We start from the raw sequence: 15,341 nt of genomic DNA on the forward strand, positions 1-15,341 counted from the left end.
TGGGGGTTTTGTTCCCTGAAACCCCCAAATTTTGTGTACATTCAAATTAATTCATTATTGTGGTACCATTAGTTAAACACAAAATTTTTAAAACTACCTCTTAGTATTTTTTCGATAAGCCAATTTTTATCGAGATGCGGCTTCTTTTTTAATATGTTTACATACAAATTTTATGGGGCTTTTGTTCCTTTAAACCCTCCAAATGTTCGTGTACGTTCCAATTAAACTAGTATTGTGGTACCATTAGTTAAACACAGTGTTTTTAAAACTTTTTTGCCTCGTCTTTTTTTGATAAGTCACCTTTTATCGAGATGTATATCCTTTTCAAAATATACCTAAAAATGTAAATTATAAATAAATTTTCAGATTATTAACAGGTCTCTATATTCGTACTTAACCATATACAAATATGTGGTGGATTCGACAAATATTCAAAATATCTCGATAAACACTGGCTTATCGAAAAAGTACTAAGAGGCAAAAAAGTTTTAAAAACATTGTGTTTAACTAATGGTGCCACAATAATAATTTAATTGGAACATACATAAAAGTTTGGGGGGTTTAAGAGAACAAAACCCCCATAAAATTTTTATGGGGTGCACAAATTTCATTTTAATTTTTTTTAAGATGTTGCTGCCATAAGAATGCCACATGCCCATTTTCAATAAAAAATCTCTAAGAATTTTTGATATATGAAAAAAAATCGATTTTAATTTTTGTAAGTTCAAAGGGCTGTAACTTTTTTTGTGCGCACTATTGTATATAGGTAAGTGGGGTTCAATCAACCTATTTGTGACCCCAGAATCTGTGGTATAATTTATGACCAATCTTTTCGGGTGACCCTGTATATCATACTGTAAATAGTGACATCATTCATCTGGGCGTGATGACGTGATCAATGATTTTTTTAAAGGCGAATAGTGGTTATTCTCCTTTTCATGAACATTTTTCAGTGCGTCACAAATTATAGAAAAAAAGGTAAGTCCGTGATAATACACATTTATGACATTTATTCTAACGTGACATTTTAGTTAAATCTGACAGTTGTCAAATTTTATTTTCAATTTGGAATAAAACCAAATCAATTGTGTCTATTGCATTTATAAAATGGTATTTTCTTTCATTTGTATAGTCTTATAAATTGTACAGATTATATTGATAATATTATTATTTTATTTAATAAATAATTCTTTTTTGATTATGGCGCCATCTATCGACAACTAGAATAATCACCGAACTAGAATAATTACCGAAGTATTCCCAGACGTGCCTTTTTTTCTGTCACATACAATTTAATGCGTTAGAGAGAAATCTAAAAACTGTGACGCACTGAAAGATGATCATGAGAAAAAGAATAACAGTACATATAAAACGTGAACAGTAATATAAAAATTAACATAATTATGTGTGTGTGTGGTTGAGCATTATTGGCTTTAGAGTCAATGTCCATTCGCCATCTTACCTTTTTGGAATTATTTTATATTATTTATGCGGAAGCTCTAAAGGAGTGCTTCTTGCTTTTTTCTCGTTTGTTTAGGTAGGTATCCAAGCATAATCCTGCTCTAATTTTACAAAGAACTGTTTTCTATACCTATATCTATTTTTTCAACGATTTTTATTTCTATTTGGAATTATTTCCTTTCGTTGTGTTTTTTTAATCTTTTTTTATTTATTTATTTTGTTTTTATTTATTAATTTTTTTTTATTATTTTTTTCATTATCTTTTTTTTATATAAATTGGGCCGATCAGGGGTCGATCAGAGGGACATAGGGCTTAACACAATAACATAATCATTCATACAGGGTGTCCAATTTTTTTATATTAAATGAATTGACACAAAAAGAAGAATGTATGTAATTTATTTAATTCAAAATACATTTTAATGCTATCAGAAAACCAAATAAAATAATCATTTGACAAATAAACATTGCCTTTCACTTAAATTCAATGTTCAAACGGCCACTCACCTGCCTCTTGGCAGTTTGGACATTTAATTTAAGCAAAAAGCAATGTTTATTTGTCAAATAAATATTTTTTGTTTTCTGACAGCAGTAAAATATATTTTGAACTAAATAAATTTTCTACTTTTTGTGTCAATCAGTTTAATTAAAAAAAGTTTTTTGGACACCCTGTTATGTGTTAAATAATGTTAATGTTTATATTACTGTACCGAGAATTGAATAACCTTTCAAATAAGCTATCACGCGACCCCTATTCTACTTTTTATTTAAAAAAATATTATTTTAAATTCCTTACATTAAATTCCTATTCTTATTTTAAAAAATCGTCAATTACGTAATCACGCTCAGATGGATGACGTCACTAGCATGATATATATGCCCAATAATCATAGTTTTATCATAAATTTTAATCATAAAATCGGCCATTCATAAAAAATGAATTTAATCCAACCTTTATGTGCTCCACTGTATATGTAATTAAGTTCTCATTTAGTTTAGAACTGCTTTAATTAATTTAAAAAGTATTGTGAGGAGAAAATTGAAAACAAAGAAAAATAGTTTTGTGCTCATAATATCTTTTATTGTTTTCTCAGATAAAAATAAATATCTATATATTTACAAATTTACACTGTTATTTACGGCACAATAGTTTTTGTAAATCATATTTTAAAAATCTCAAAAACAGCCATAGAATTAAATTGTTTATATATTGATACCAGGGAAAATATTTTAATAACAAATACACATTTTTTAACAACTTGACAACACTGCAACACAATATTATGCCATAATATAAAGTATAAAAAATTGATTTTGTTCATTTACCACTGATTTATTTCTTCATTGTCCTGTAAACACCAAATAACAAGACAACATGGCAACAATGTAACAAGCCACTAGAGAAATTTGTACTTGGGTAAACATTCCAGCAATATTCAATCAATGCCAAGAGCAAAAATCTGTACTGTATCCTGTATTCAGTAGAGAACACCAAATATAACAAACTATGAAAATACCAGCTGTAAAACTGATAATGCAGGGATCTAGCACAAGCAACTCCTATTAAATTGGAAACAAAGAATGGAAGTACAAACAATTGAGCTATTTTAGAAAGCTTGTCTTCAAACTTAGAATCGTTCTCTTCTTTTACCCTTCCACTATCTTTTAGTTGACTCTCGAAAGATTTGAGGAACGCTTTTTGGCCTTTCGACATTTTTTTGTTCTCTTTTCTTTCTTTTTCTTCAGTCTCTTGTTTTTCTTTTGATAAATGCAGTCTATATTCTTCAGTTACCACCTTAAGTTTAGCATAGCTTGTTAAATATCTCTTGAAATGTGGCAAAAACAACAACAAAAGTAGTATGTGTAAAAGAAGAAGACCTATATGTAGAATTCGATTTTCAAAAATTTCTCTGGGTAGAAAACGAAAGTTCACTGTCCATTTATGTTCAAATACACGACCCAAATCAAAGCTGCCTTTAATATATGATATAAAATTCCCGTACAAAAAGGGAAGACCTAATACAAGTTGAATTAAACCACAAATAAATAAATTAACAAAAGTTTCTAAATACGTTAAATTTACTAAATAAGCTAAGAGAAGGCATGGAGCATACAGCAAAATATTCATCTTCACGGACACTGCTAGTGAGTAAAAAATGCTACCCAACTTCCATCGATCATCCATAAAGAGGTTTAAACTAATGTAAAATAACAGTACAGCAATAGGATCATTGAACAATCTCAAGACAAATATAGAGTGGATTCGGTATGATGTCAAAGTTGCTATAACTAAAGCATATGGGGGTATTTTCATGGTTTTTCTAAATATGCGCTGAATTAGATATGTTTGTAATAGATATAAAAATAGAAAAATATATTGAGCGAGCAATATGTTAGTTCCTTTTGACGTTACATAGTAGAAAAGGGTGTAAATGTACACGAATCCTGCAGGATACACCAAGGGTCCTGTATCACCTAAAAATAAACACCATATTAATCTGCAACTGTCACAAAACTACTAGATAGAAATTGACTTTATAATAATTCGAGGCCCTCAGAGCAACAGTGACAAGCCACAAATTGAGCAATTTTAGGTTAACCAACCTACCTCTATATTTGGCTAGATGCGTTATTTTTAGCATTTTAATGCAAAATATTGCATTTATCTCAAAACTTGGTTTTTGGGCTTAGGCCATTGTAGCTCTGATTTCTGGTTGTGATTGATGAGTTTTCTCTATATATTTAATACATTCATGCTAGTAACCAAAATCCAAGACCAATATTTAGGCAGAATATAACTATTAATGACCACAACTTCGAAGTAGTAAGAGTTGAAATATCTGGGGGTGGTAATCACAGATGACAACCACATAGAAAGAGGTCTCAGCAAGGAGAGCTGTGGGAATAGAGCATTATACTCTCTATCATCATTAAGATCTAAGCTTCTAAAAAGAAAATCTAAATTAAGACAGTATAATATGTCAATTATTGGCCCAGTTGTTACTTATGGAAGTGAAACATGGACTCTACATCAGGGGGAAATAATAAGCTGCTGGTGTTTGGAAGGAAGGTTCTCAGAATATTTGGGCCTCAAAGAAATGAATTGACAGGAGAATGGAGAAGGTGCTGCAATGTTGAATTGGTGGCACTGTATGGTACTGAAAACATTGTCAGACATATAAAAGCTAACCAGATAAGATGGGCAAGTCATGTGGTAAGATCGGAGGAAGACAAAGTGTTAAGGACAGTATCTTTTGAGAGACCGTATGGTAGAAGATCAGTAGGCTGCCCCACAGAAAGATGCAAATATGGTGTTGAAGCTGATTCATCTAGGATGGAGTACAACAATCGGAAATGTAAAAGAACTTAGAAGATGGAGGGCTATAGTCGATGTAATAAAGACTCATCCTGACTTGTAAAGCCAGTCAAGAAGAAGAAGACTTAATACATTACCTTTTAATTCTTTGTAATCCAATGTTCCATTGAGAAATCCTTCCACCTCTTGCATATAAGCGATCCAGTCGATTTCTGTGTACTTTACTCTATGGATTATCATTAAATTTAACAGAAACTCGAATATTAACAAAACAATACATACTGGCCACAAATAATGAGGGTCAAAAATTAATTTCATAATATAATCCTTTTCCAGGTATTTTCTATAATTTTGATATTTTTTGAGGGGCGCCATGGCTTGTGCATATTATTTTAACTGAACAGTTGGTTGATATATTTTTTTGATGGATTAAATTAAGTTAGGTAAAAGATGATATTTTGAACACTGATTTCATTTAAATATATGCCCTACTTATAATCCTCAATTTCCATAGATAGATCAACGTCCTAGAAATTAAACTAGGATTACTCAAAAATCGTCTGTTTTTAGCCAGGCCAGGCCAGCTAAAGCTAGGTTATGATATGATTATTAATTCTATTTATATTTTTTACTACTTTGTGTCAAAATACGTGTCCATACACACGTAATTCATTTATAGACTATTTTTTTATTTATGGATTTATCTTAATTCCATTGATAATAAAATTACGATCTCTTATTTTGAAATTGCATTTTACAATGTATATTGTATACAATCATTTTACAATAATTTACATTTACAATCTATGGTTGCATAAGCTGGATCAAAAAAAAGTAGGCACATAGTCACACAACACTTAACAGTGAAGTTAGTTGCATTTCTTGTTCAAGTAGTTCCAATATAACACTCAATTTGAAGGTTAGTGTTATAGTATTTTTCTCTTTTATTCCTTTTCTTTCAGCCAAAAATAAGTAAAATATTTAACTAAAAGCAGAATATACAAGCAAATGTCAACTAAAATTTACTTCTAATTTGAAAAATGGCTTATAATTTTAAATCGGAAAGTGAAGTTAAAGACTACATCAACAATTTAGGAATTGAATACAGATTTGGATGTTACAGTGAGAAGAAACCTGAAGGTATGTAAATAAACACAACACTGTTTTTCTTTTTCTTTAAGCCATCCTCTGATACCTTACAGTGTCGAGGTAAGTGGAGAAATCAGACATCCCTATGCCTTTCGGTCAGTGGCTAGTCTCTCTGTCTTTCTCCACCCAATTTTCTTTTTGCAAAAGTCTTTCCAATATCTGCGTTCCATGTTCTTGCTGGCCTGCCTCTTCATCGTTTTTTACCTGATGCAGCTTTCCATATCCTCCTGACAGTTCTACCTACCTCTCATTTTCACCATATGACCGAACCACAATAACTTTCATTTCAAATCTTTCTAAGATCATTCTAATATCGCACCTTTCACGTATTTCTTAGCTATTGTTCGTTCTTACACTATTACATGTACATCTATGTACAGCTCCTGGAGAGAACCATGACCGATGACAGACGCTCTCGTCAGTTGTATACCCACCTAATCTTTATATGGAGACAGGGTTTCTCTCACCGGCCATGGTTCGCTCTGGGAGCTGTATTTATTTTACTCTTTATACACAAAATTGTATATAATTTTATGATATTTGTTTTAGTTTGCCACCTACTGGCTGATTTTCTCGAATCCATAAAGAAAGACTATGAAAAAGCTGGAAAAGTTTACCGAACAAACTGTGACGATTATAAATATGGCAAAAGTTGCTTGAAGTATGGGACCTACAGTTTATTGGGAAAAGGTTCAAAAATATCTGATTTTAAATTGGCTTATGATTATTTTGAGAAGGGATGCAATTTGGCCGAACCTGATTCATGCTTAAATCAAGGATTACTTTTAATAACCAAAAATGAAAAAGCTGAAATAAAGCAAGATATTTTAAAGGTAAAGCCATCTTTGATTGCATTTAAAACCTATAATCTTCTAATGTAAAGCTGTGTTGAATTGGGTAGTGAATCACGAACGTGAGCCATGTTTTTGTAAGCTATGCTCATGAGGAGATCAAACTTTCTGGTAATTTTCTTTCCACAACAATTCTTGTTCCTTCAGGAGTTCATCAAGGCTCACATTTTGGGCCTCTTCTGTCTAACATTTTTATAAATGATATTCACGCATATTTTCCTCCTCTTGCTTGTGATTCACTACCCATATCAACACGTCTTAATTTTAGTAACATGTAGGATGGATGGTATTTTTTGTTTATTTTGTTGTAATTCAGCAAAATTAACAATTTTGTATGTAAAACTTTATACTAAGTACCCCATTGTCTTTATTTTTGAAGTTTTAGGGTATGAACCTGCTGGAAAAGTCTTGTAACCATGAAAATGGCAATGCATGTTACTATTTGTCAGGAATGTACATAGTTGGTGTAAAGAAAGATAATGTTATAGGTGAGAAATTAAATCTGGTAGAGTTGGTGCAAAACCTCATGAACCTTTAAACTACTCAAAACGAAAAATAAATTAAATCCTAAGTATACACACTCAACTACTTTAATTCCATACTGAATTGTACGACTGTAATATTCAATTCCATCGTTTCGTTTGTAGATTGTGAATCAGGTTCACGAGATACCACCAAACATTACCAAATAAGTGAGTCAGGCTCATGAGATTTTGTAAGCAGTCTGTTATTGTTTAAGAATTATTATTTTGTTTTGTTCCTTTTAAAACATTGACAACATTACATTTTAGATATATTTGGTTTTCAGGTAGTCTCAATCAGAAGGATTACAACCCAGAAGACTACCAAGTACAAAAGAATATGAAGAAGGCATTTGAATTTGCTGTGAAAGGTTGTAATTTAGGGAATATGTATAGTTGTGCGAATTTAGGACAAATGTATGCGAAAGGAGAGGGTCAGTATTATATAAAAATAGGGAACTTGCATAAAATGTGAAATTCAAAAAAAATGCTATAAATCATAATAGAACATAATTTAAAATATACAGGGTGTCCCCGAAAATAGTGCGTTCCTTAAAGGTATAGGTAGAAGGCACAATGTAGAGCAAAAGTCTTATAACATTTTTTTTAAATTGACCCGTTTGACCAAAAAAAGAATATACATTTTGATATGCAAATTCTGGCAACAACGCGCAACTCAAAAATCTAAAGATTAAAAAAGTAAGTTTGTAGGTCATTTGCATCTGGTAGGTAAAATAATGTAAATATCAACCAAACCCATATCCATTATTTTGCAGGTAGGTACCTACGATGTCAACAACCTCAAAAATCACACCTCAAAGTAAATAAACAAGGGGTTATTAGGTTAAATTTCCACAGTCACAGCAAGTTCTTCTAGGCTACGTTGCCATGTCATTCAAATTTATGAAAATAAAAATGCACTTATATGGAGAACAATGTAATTTTTTTCTTGGAAACGGTTAACTTAGGAAAAAAATGTTATATGACTTTTTGTTCGAAATTGTGTATTATATCCATACCTTAAAGGAACGCACTATTTTCAGGGACACTCTGTATACCAAAGGGAAAAAAAGTTGTTTTTGTCTTGTTTGGCCCCTAAAAACGATCAAAATCGAGAGAAAATTTAAATTATAGCAGCCATTTCAAAACACGCCCTCATAAGATTAGCTTATTTTAATTTTATAGTAAAAACAGTTCCAGAAAAACTTTGCATAGGTAAATATCATTCAATCTGTAATGTACATCTACCAAAATATATCATAAGTTCCATTTTCTATTTGTTAAAAATACACTTGATGTATTAAAAAAACTATTAAGCAGACAACAGATATTAAATACTTACATTAAAATTAATTTCTCATACATGAAGACCTTGAAAATAAACTAAAATGTATTTAATGTCCTTTCAATATGCATGTAACCACTTTATTAATCTCTGATTCCTATCGACTGGTAATCTAATAAATATTTTATGGGGGGTTTTAACGTTTGTACTAGAGATGCATCAAGTAAAACTAGTTTGATTTTATTCAACAAACTTGACTTGACTTGAAAATCAAACTTTTTTTGTAAAAAAGTTTGACTTGACTTGATTTCGATATCTTTAGGTTTGACTTGAAATCAAACTTCTTCAAACAGTTTGAAGTTTGAATATCATATTGGCAACGTGTTTATTTCCAATTCTAATTGAGAGCGTACGGATTTTGTTGTGACTTATTTGGATAGGTCTGAATCTGTACTCTGCTACTCCGCAAATTAGTTTGTAGTTCATATTTAGACGTCCATGTTTTACTTTTTTATTACGTTCGTTTTGAAGTGTGTGACGTTGGGAGATAATATTGAATTTGGATATTTTTCGGTTTAGAATAAGTACCAGAACAAATTTAGTCTGATATTGAAGGTATTCCCACTGCAAAAATTAAGAGAAACAATATGTAGTCGAAGCAGTATTAATTAAGAAAAATAAATATACTGATTTATTTGATGTTGCGGCAGGTGATTTCAAAACAATAAAAATTGCAAAGTGCATACATATAGTCCGTCCGCTATAACTTTTCCCATGCGGTACGATTCATTTTCAATCAAATTAAGTCAAAACAGAAAGTGAAACGTACGCCGATGTGTGTAGTATATAGTATACAGTATACAAAACGTATATACACATCGACGTTCGTTTCAATTTATGTTTTGACTTAATTTGATTGAAAATGAATCGTACCGCATGGGAAAAGTTATAGCGGACGGACTATACTCCTATTATCTAAAAATAAAAAAACAGCGTTACAAATTCACAAACAGTGAACTAATTATTTAAAAGGATGACGCTATGCATACTCGACAAAGCGCCATTTCTTTAAAATCGAGATAACAGCGGATTCTGGTGACACATAGCTAAAACTATCTTGGAAAAATCCCTGTTATTGTCACGTTAACGGTTACTAAGAAAAACAAAAATAAACCAAGCGACATTTTGTCTATTAAGGGTTTTTAGTTGTGCATAACAAGACTATATTCATAACTGCCATTCTTAACTGCCATATATTCATAACTGCCATTCATAACAGTTTCGCAATTGTAGACTATAAGCGCCGACTAACCGTCTTTGGTCTGTTTATGCTAAACTAAGCGTTTGGCCAGAATAACATTTTTGTCCCGAATAATGTACACATTAATTTTGAAGTTTCGGTAAAAAAATTATAGAATTTTTTTAAAGTGAAAATGTTGTGTTTGTATATAATTAATGTTGTTCTGAAGCTATTTTCTTGTGGCATTTTTATAATAAATTACTTTTAATGGGAAATAAGCCACAATTTTACCAAAAAAATGATTTTATTAACGTTTCGAAGCCCAAATCGGGTTTCGTTGTCAAAATACAAAATACTACGTTAATAAAATCATTTTTTTGGTAAAATTGTGGCTTATTTCCCATTAAAAGTAATTTATTATATTTAATTAAATTGGAAAATACAAATAATCTATATAAAATCTCTATATTATATCTAACGTGCTATGTACTAAGAGTATGGTATAAGGCTTAAATGGACCTTTCGGGATTCTTCTATATTTTGAATTTTGAATGTTTATTAATTATTTCTGTACTAAGAGTATAAGTCAATAGCCTGTTTTTCATGTATAAATATTGATTTTATTCCAACAGTACAACTTTTAATAATTTCAAAAGTCTGCTTTGTATTAAGAGTACAAACAAGTCAACGTATACTGTTAGTACCTTCCGCTTTCACTTTACGCAGCTTGACTATACCACTAGACTTCACACCACATGTTACAATATTCTGGGTGTTTTGTATTGAAAAAATGTAGGTAATCCAAATTTGACCATAAAATTTCTAGGAATTAACATGCTTAAAAAGGGGTTGGTACGAAAACAGATTTTTGAGGTTCTTTGTTTTCTTCCTTTTGAACTTTCCTAAACCTTTTTTTATGACTTTCGTTCTGTCGTTGAAGACGGTGCCGCTGTTTATTGTTATCGGTTATAAAAGCAGAAAATTATAAAAATAGCTAGATCTCATTTAAACCAAAAACTGTTCATTTAGTATTTTTTTTATTTAATTTTGTTGTGCGTGCTTAATAGCTATTTGTATAACAAGGGAGGAAAGTGCTACTTTTTCTCCCGAGAATGAAGTTTACTTATGCAGTAGTCATATTACTATGCAGTAATCATTCAAGGGAGGAAAAGGCACTTTACTCCCATGTTATACATATGGTTTTTCCACCTCCCTCAAATTAACAACAAGTCATTTTTCATTTTTACAAGTAGGTAAAATATAACTGTTAACTGTCAAATATAAGTCAAATTATTAATGTAAACATTGTTAAATCAAAATAACAATTTACTGTTTTTTACCATTCTGCAAAATACAGAGTGTTTTATAAATAAACGTTAAAATGTATTGTTGTGATCTTGATTATTGATATGAGATAATATTCTTATATGTCATTTAATTTAATCAATGCATTAATAATAATCTAATTAATTTACCAGATCACATATCAATATGTTTTCAATCTCAGGGCTTTTTATAAAATTAATTACTTACTTACGTGGCTTCTAAGTATTTCTCAATGGTTCCTAATCGGGATAGGAAAGAAAAGAGTAAAATAATACACACATATGGGTTACAATTATAATCAAAATATTGTTTATTTTATTTAAATGGCAATCACTGCTTAATATTTGCTATATCTTATTATTCTTAAACATAACATTTACACATGGGAATCTTATTTCCTTTTGGTTTCCAATTGAAAGTTTTTATTAACATTTAACTATTATGATTTATTAGCAACAATTCTATTTAAGTTTGATGAAGCTTTTCTGATATTATTGATTATGTTCTTCAATTTTAAATGTGGTATTTAATACGAAAAACCCATACATTCATGTCCAAACAAATGAGACTGACCTTTTTCTGGTGAACTGAGAATGTCTTCACACAAGACCCGTTTCCTGCTATCCTTGGCTGCGATCAACACCTCGTCCTGGCTTCCAGTAATGTTCTCCTTTGAAAACTAGCTCGTATAGCTCCCGTTCCTGCTTCTGTCGTGATGCCGTGTTTCTACCTTTTTCGAAACTTCAATCAGCTACCGGGACACTCTTGGCTCAAGGAGGTTCTTTACTCTCGACCTGGCCTACCTCTCGTTCCACGATAGATACTCCACACTCACGGAACTACACCGGCCTTCTCACTCTCCGTACACTACCGTCTACTACTGGACTTCACTTCTCGACAGCTCAAAACATTCTGCTCTCTATTTTTCATTCATTCCCCTACTTTCTAAATATCCCTTCCAGATTCACAAATCAACCTTCCACCACCAACTCTCATTCGCAGTATTCCTCAAAACCAATTTTTAATCTTTCTAAATTCCCATTCTAAAATTACTTTCTACTATTTACAAAATTTAATGACCTATTATCTACTTCAACTGAGTCTTATTTAGCATAGGCTAATGATCGAACCTTCCGCGAACAACGATAATGACCTATTATCTATTTCAACTGAGTCTTATTTAGCATAGGCTAATGATCGAACCTTCCGCGAACAACGATAATGGTACGCGCCATTCACTTTGTTTATTCTCGGCGCATTGTCCCGAGTTTCGTAAGCTTCTTCTAATCACTTCTTAAAATTAAACATAACAATTTGTTGTATACAGGTTGTTCTAAATTTATATGCCCGTGGTTGAGAAAATTGAAAATATTTTATATTAAATTGAACTTTGTTTATAATTATCAAAATTTAATTTTTATATCAAATAGAAATATAACAGTATAGATACTTACGTAATAGAAAATAGATATTGTACAGGGCGTCAATAAATTATATTTCATGAATGAAATACCATGATGTCACTTTTACTTTTCCTCCCTAGGAAAAGTACAACTTTGCTCCCTACAATCAGGTCCGGAAAAGTATACTTTCGGTAGAGGTAGGTGGAAAAATAGTTTACTGTGAAAGTGTCAGTGTTCTATTGTACATAATTTTTAAAAATGAGTAGAGGGAAACAAATAGGTACTAAAATTATTGGAACTAAAGGATGATTTATATGGCACTCAATGTATTATTAAATTTCTTATCTTAATTGGCAACTGACATGTCTATCTCAACAAAAAAATATATCTACGAAATATATTATTTTTCAAACTCTTTCAAACTAGTTTGACAAACAGTTTGAATTTCCAAACCTGTACGATTGACCAGTTTGACTTGACTTGAATTATTTGTTAGAGGGATTGACTTGAGTTTGACTTGAAATTAAGTCAAACTCAAGTCAAGTTCAAACATTCAAGTCAAACTTGTGCAACTCTAGTTTGTACTTTTAAACAATGGTACTAAACAACACTTCTTATAGTATTTACTTTTATTTTCCATAGTAAACACACACACACAACTCAATACTATCTCTTCAAGAACTGTATCAAACCAGTGGCGGCTCGTGGCTTTAGGGACAGGGTCGGCAAGGTTTTTGTCTCCTCAGATAGGTATACCATCTAATTAAAAGGCTTCAATCATCATAGAAGATTTTTGGTTTTTGTTTTTTTTTTTTATTTTTTTTTTTTTGTTTTTTCACATAGATTTAGAACCTAAACATGTTTATAAATTAACTTTAGTCTATGTTGTTTGCATGTAGCAAAATGGGCTATAACATCATCGTAAACTTTATTAATGTGTTGGAGAGATTTTAATAGTTTTTTTTCTATTGACATTCTCTTTTGTTTCATGGTGTTTCGACAATACGTTTTGACACTTTTGACACAAGAGAAATCCCGTTCATTTAAGGCAATAGTTGGTAGCAATGAGAGAATTTATGATAATAATTTATTAATTTCGGGAACAGTTTGTTGCAATGAATTGCAGTATATAAAATTATACATATTTTGTAACTTATCACATCTTCCGAAAATATTTGGATCAGCATATAAACCTTTTAATTAATTTCCTTAGTTTATTTGATTAAAGAATGATGGATAGTTTTAATACACTTGTCTAATAGATATTTTGAAAATTCTTTGGCGTATTTTAAATTTTTGCAAATCTTCAAAATTTGAAAAAATGAGTATATATTTACACAAGTAATAATAGTATGAAAAATTTCAAAATATACTTGTTTTTCGAGATCTGTGTCATACCTTTGTCTTTTGTGGGGGTGTTCGGAAATATCAAGCGAATACAAAACGTCACTGCGTATATATTGAAAATTACTATCTCTGAGATTTTTTACCAACTTTGTTAATCTATTTTTGGAATAAATAATGCCAGTTGACTGATTTTGAACAACATAGAATATCACATCAGTTTGGGTAAACACTTTCTTAAAAATATGTAAAAAAAAATATTAAAAGAATAATCATTTAGTAAAGTTTTCAAACCGATTGCTTCACGGATCGAGATATCATCACTTGCAAAATTGTCGCCTTTATTAATAAAATTAAAAACTTCCAAAAGCTGTTTACAAAAATCTGCTTCAGTGAAAACTAACCGAGATTTAAAATTCCAAAAGCTACTTTATTTCATAAATAATTTCATCCCGAGCGCACTATTAGCAGGGTACGTGGCTTGGTACATGCCTTGCTTTGCTGGTGTCTGCCCATCACCGATCGGCAGATTGGTATCTGCCGGTCTCTGCCATTCAAATACGGGTGAAATTGTGGTGAAACGTATAATTGGTTGCCTATCGGCTAATATTCCACAGCGCTTCTTACAAGTAAATCGTAAATCTAGGGACGGCTTGCCGTCCCTGTCGAAGCAGATCTTATAAAAAAGAATTCACACAATCGCAATCGGATGCATGGCATGGCTGGCAATTTGAAAAGTTTCTTACGCATAGTGATCACTTAACTTATCGGATTGATCTAATTCTTTTAAAAACAATGAATAAAATTTAGTCTGTATTATCTCACAGATTTTTTTTTATTTTACAGAAACAAATATGATCAACTCTGATTAAATTAAATATTTACAAAATCTACAATGTGTCCATAAATGTGTGGGTCGGCACTGCCGACCCTGACCGGCCGCCACTGTACCAAACACCAGTATAAACAAAATGGTTTATACTTTTATACGAGGACAGGTGAAATGTCATTACAGAATATAACTTGGTTTGAAATGATTTAAATACACAGAAGATTTTAAATTTGTATTGCTAAGTTATTATGAGTTTTTGAGGTGTGAAATTTTAAAAATCTTATTTTTCAACGAATCTGAACATTATTATGTAATAAAATAAAAATGTGCAAGTTCCTTATTCAGTTGAATTTGCAAGAAACAAATGTAAGATAATTTTCAAATTTTAGGAGTTGCGAAAAATGAAAAATTAGCCAGTGAGTACAAAACCAAAGCTGCAGAGTTACAAAAAGATGCTCAGAGCAACAAGACACTTACGTTCCAGGAAGGGTTGAACACAACAACATAAGATTTTAGGTTAGTCAAAAATTGTTTTTAGTCTGTTACAGTAAAATATTCAGTGTACATAAATAAAACGAATAAATTATTATTATTGAACTAGTTTATTTTCATA

The 15,341-nt window shown here is 31.0% G+C and overlaps 2 protein-coding genes across 2 annotated transcripts; one reads left to right on the plus strand and one right to left on the minus strand.

The window, feature by feature from the left end:
• Positions 1-2,520: 2,520 nt before the first annotated feature.
• Positions 2,521-5,620, minus strand: LOC114325253 (lethal(2)neighbour of tid protein). The gene is made up of 2 exons (XM_028273260.2): positions 4,915-5,620; positions 2,521-3,936 (listed from the first exon to the last, which is right to left on the minus strand). Exons 1-2 carry the CDS (start codon positions 5,150-5,152, stop codon positions 2,795-2,797), a joined length of 1,380 nt encoding a protein of 459 aa, XP_028129061.1. The 5' UTR covers positions 5,153-5,620; the 3' UTR covers positions 2,521-2,794.
• Positions 5,621-5,668: 48 nt separating this feature from the next.
• On the plus strand, positions 5,669-15,325 carry LOC114325257 (cytochrome c oxidase assembly factor 7 homolog). Its single transcript, XM_028273264.2, has 5 exons — positions 5,669-5,917; positions 6,476-6,759; positions 7,163-7,265; positions 7,586-7,732; positions 15,118-15,325. Exons 1-5 carry the CDS (start codon positions 5,818-5,820, stop codon positions 15,234-15,236), a joined length of 753 nt encoding a protein of 250 aa, XP_028129065.2. The 5' UTR covers positions 5,669-5,817; the 3' UTR covers positions 15,237-15,325.
• The last annotated feature ends 16 nt before the right edge of the window (positions 15,326-15,341 follow it).

The sequence above is a fragment of the Diabrotica virgifera genome, chromosome 7, assembly GCF_917563875.1.
Source record: "Diabrotica virgifera virgifera chromosome 7, PGI_DIABVI_V3a".
NCBI classification, from domain to species: Eukaryota; Metazoa; Arthropoda; class Insecta; order Coleoptera; family Chrysomelidae; genus Diabrotica; species Diabrotica virgifera.

What these genes read in the sequence shown, in the direction of transcription:
- LOC114325253 (XM_028273260.2), bottom strand. Translation starts at nt 5,152, where the DNA reads ATGGCGCCCCTCAAAAAATATCAAAATTATAGAAAATACCTGGAAAAG. An exon ending in GGATTACAAAGAATTAAAAG is followed by an intron (nt 3,937 to 4,914) that starts GTAATGTATTAA and finishes GTTTATTTTTAG; the next exon opens with GTGATACAGGACCCTTGGTG.
- LOC114325257 (XM_028273264.2), top strand. Translation starts at nt 5,818, where the DNA reads ATGGCTTATAATTTTAAATCGGAAAGTGAAGTTAAAGACTACATCAAC. An exon ending in CAGTGAGAAGAAACCTGAAG is followed by an intron (nt 5,918 to 6,475) that starts GTATGTAAATAA and finishes TATTTGTTTTAG; the next exon opens with TTTGCCACCTACTGGCTGAT. An exon ending in TAAAGCAAGATATTTTAAAG is followed by an intron (nt 6,760 to 7,162) that starts GTAAAGCCATCT and finishes TTGAAGTTTTAG; the next exon opens with GGTATGAACCTGCTGGAAAA.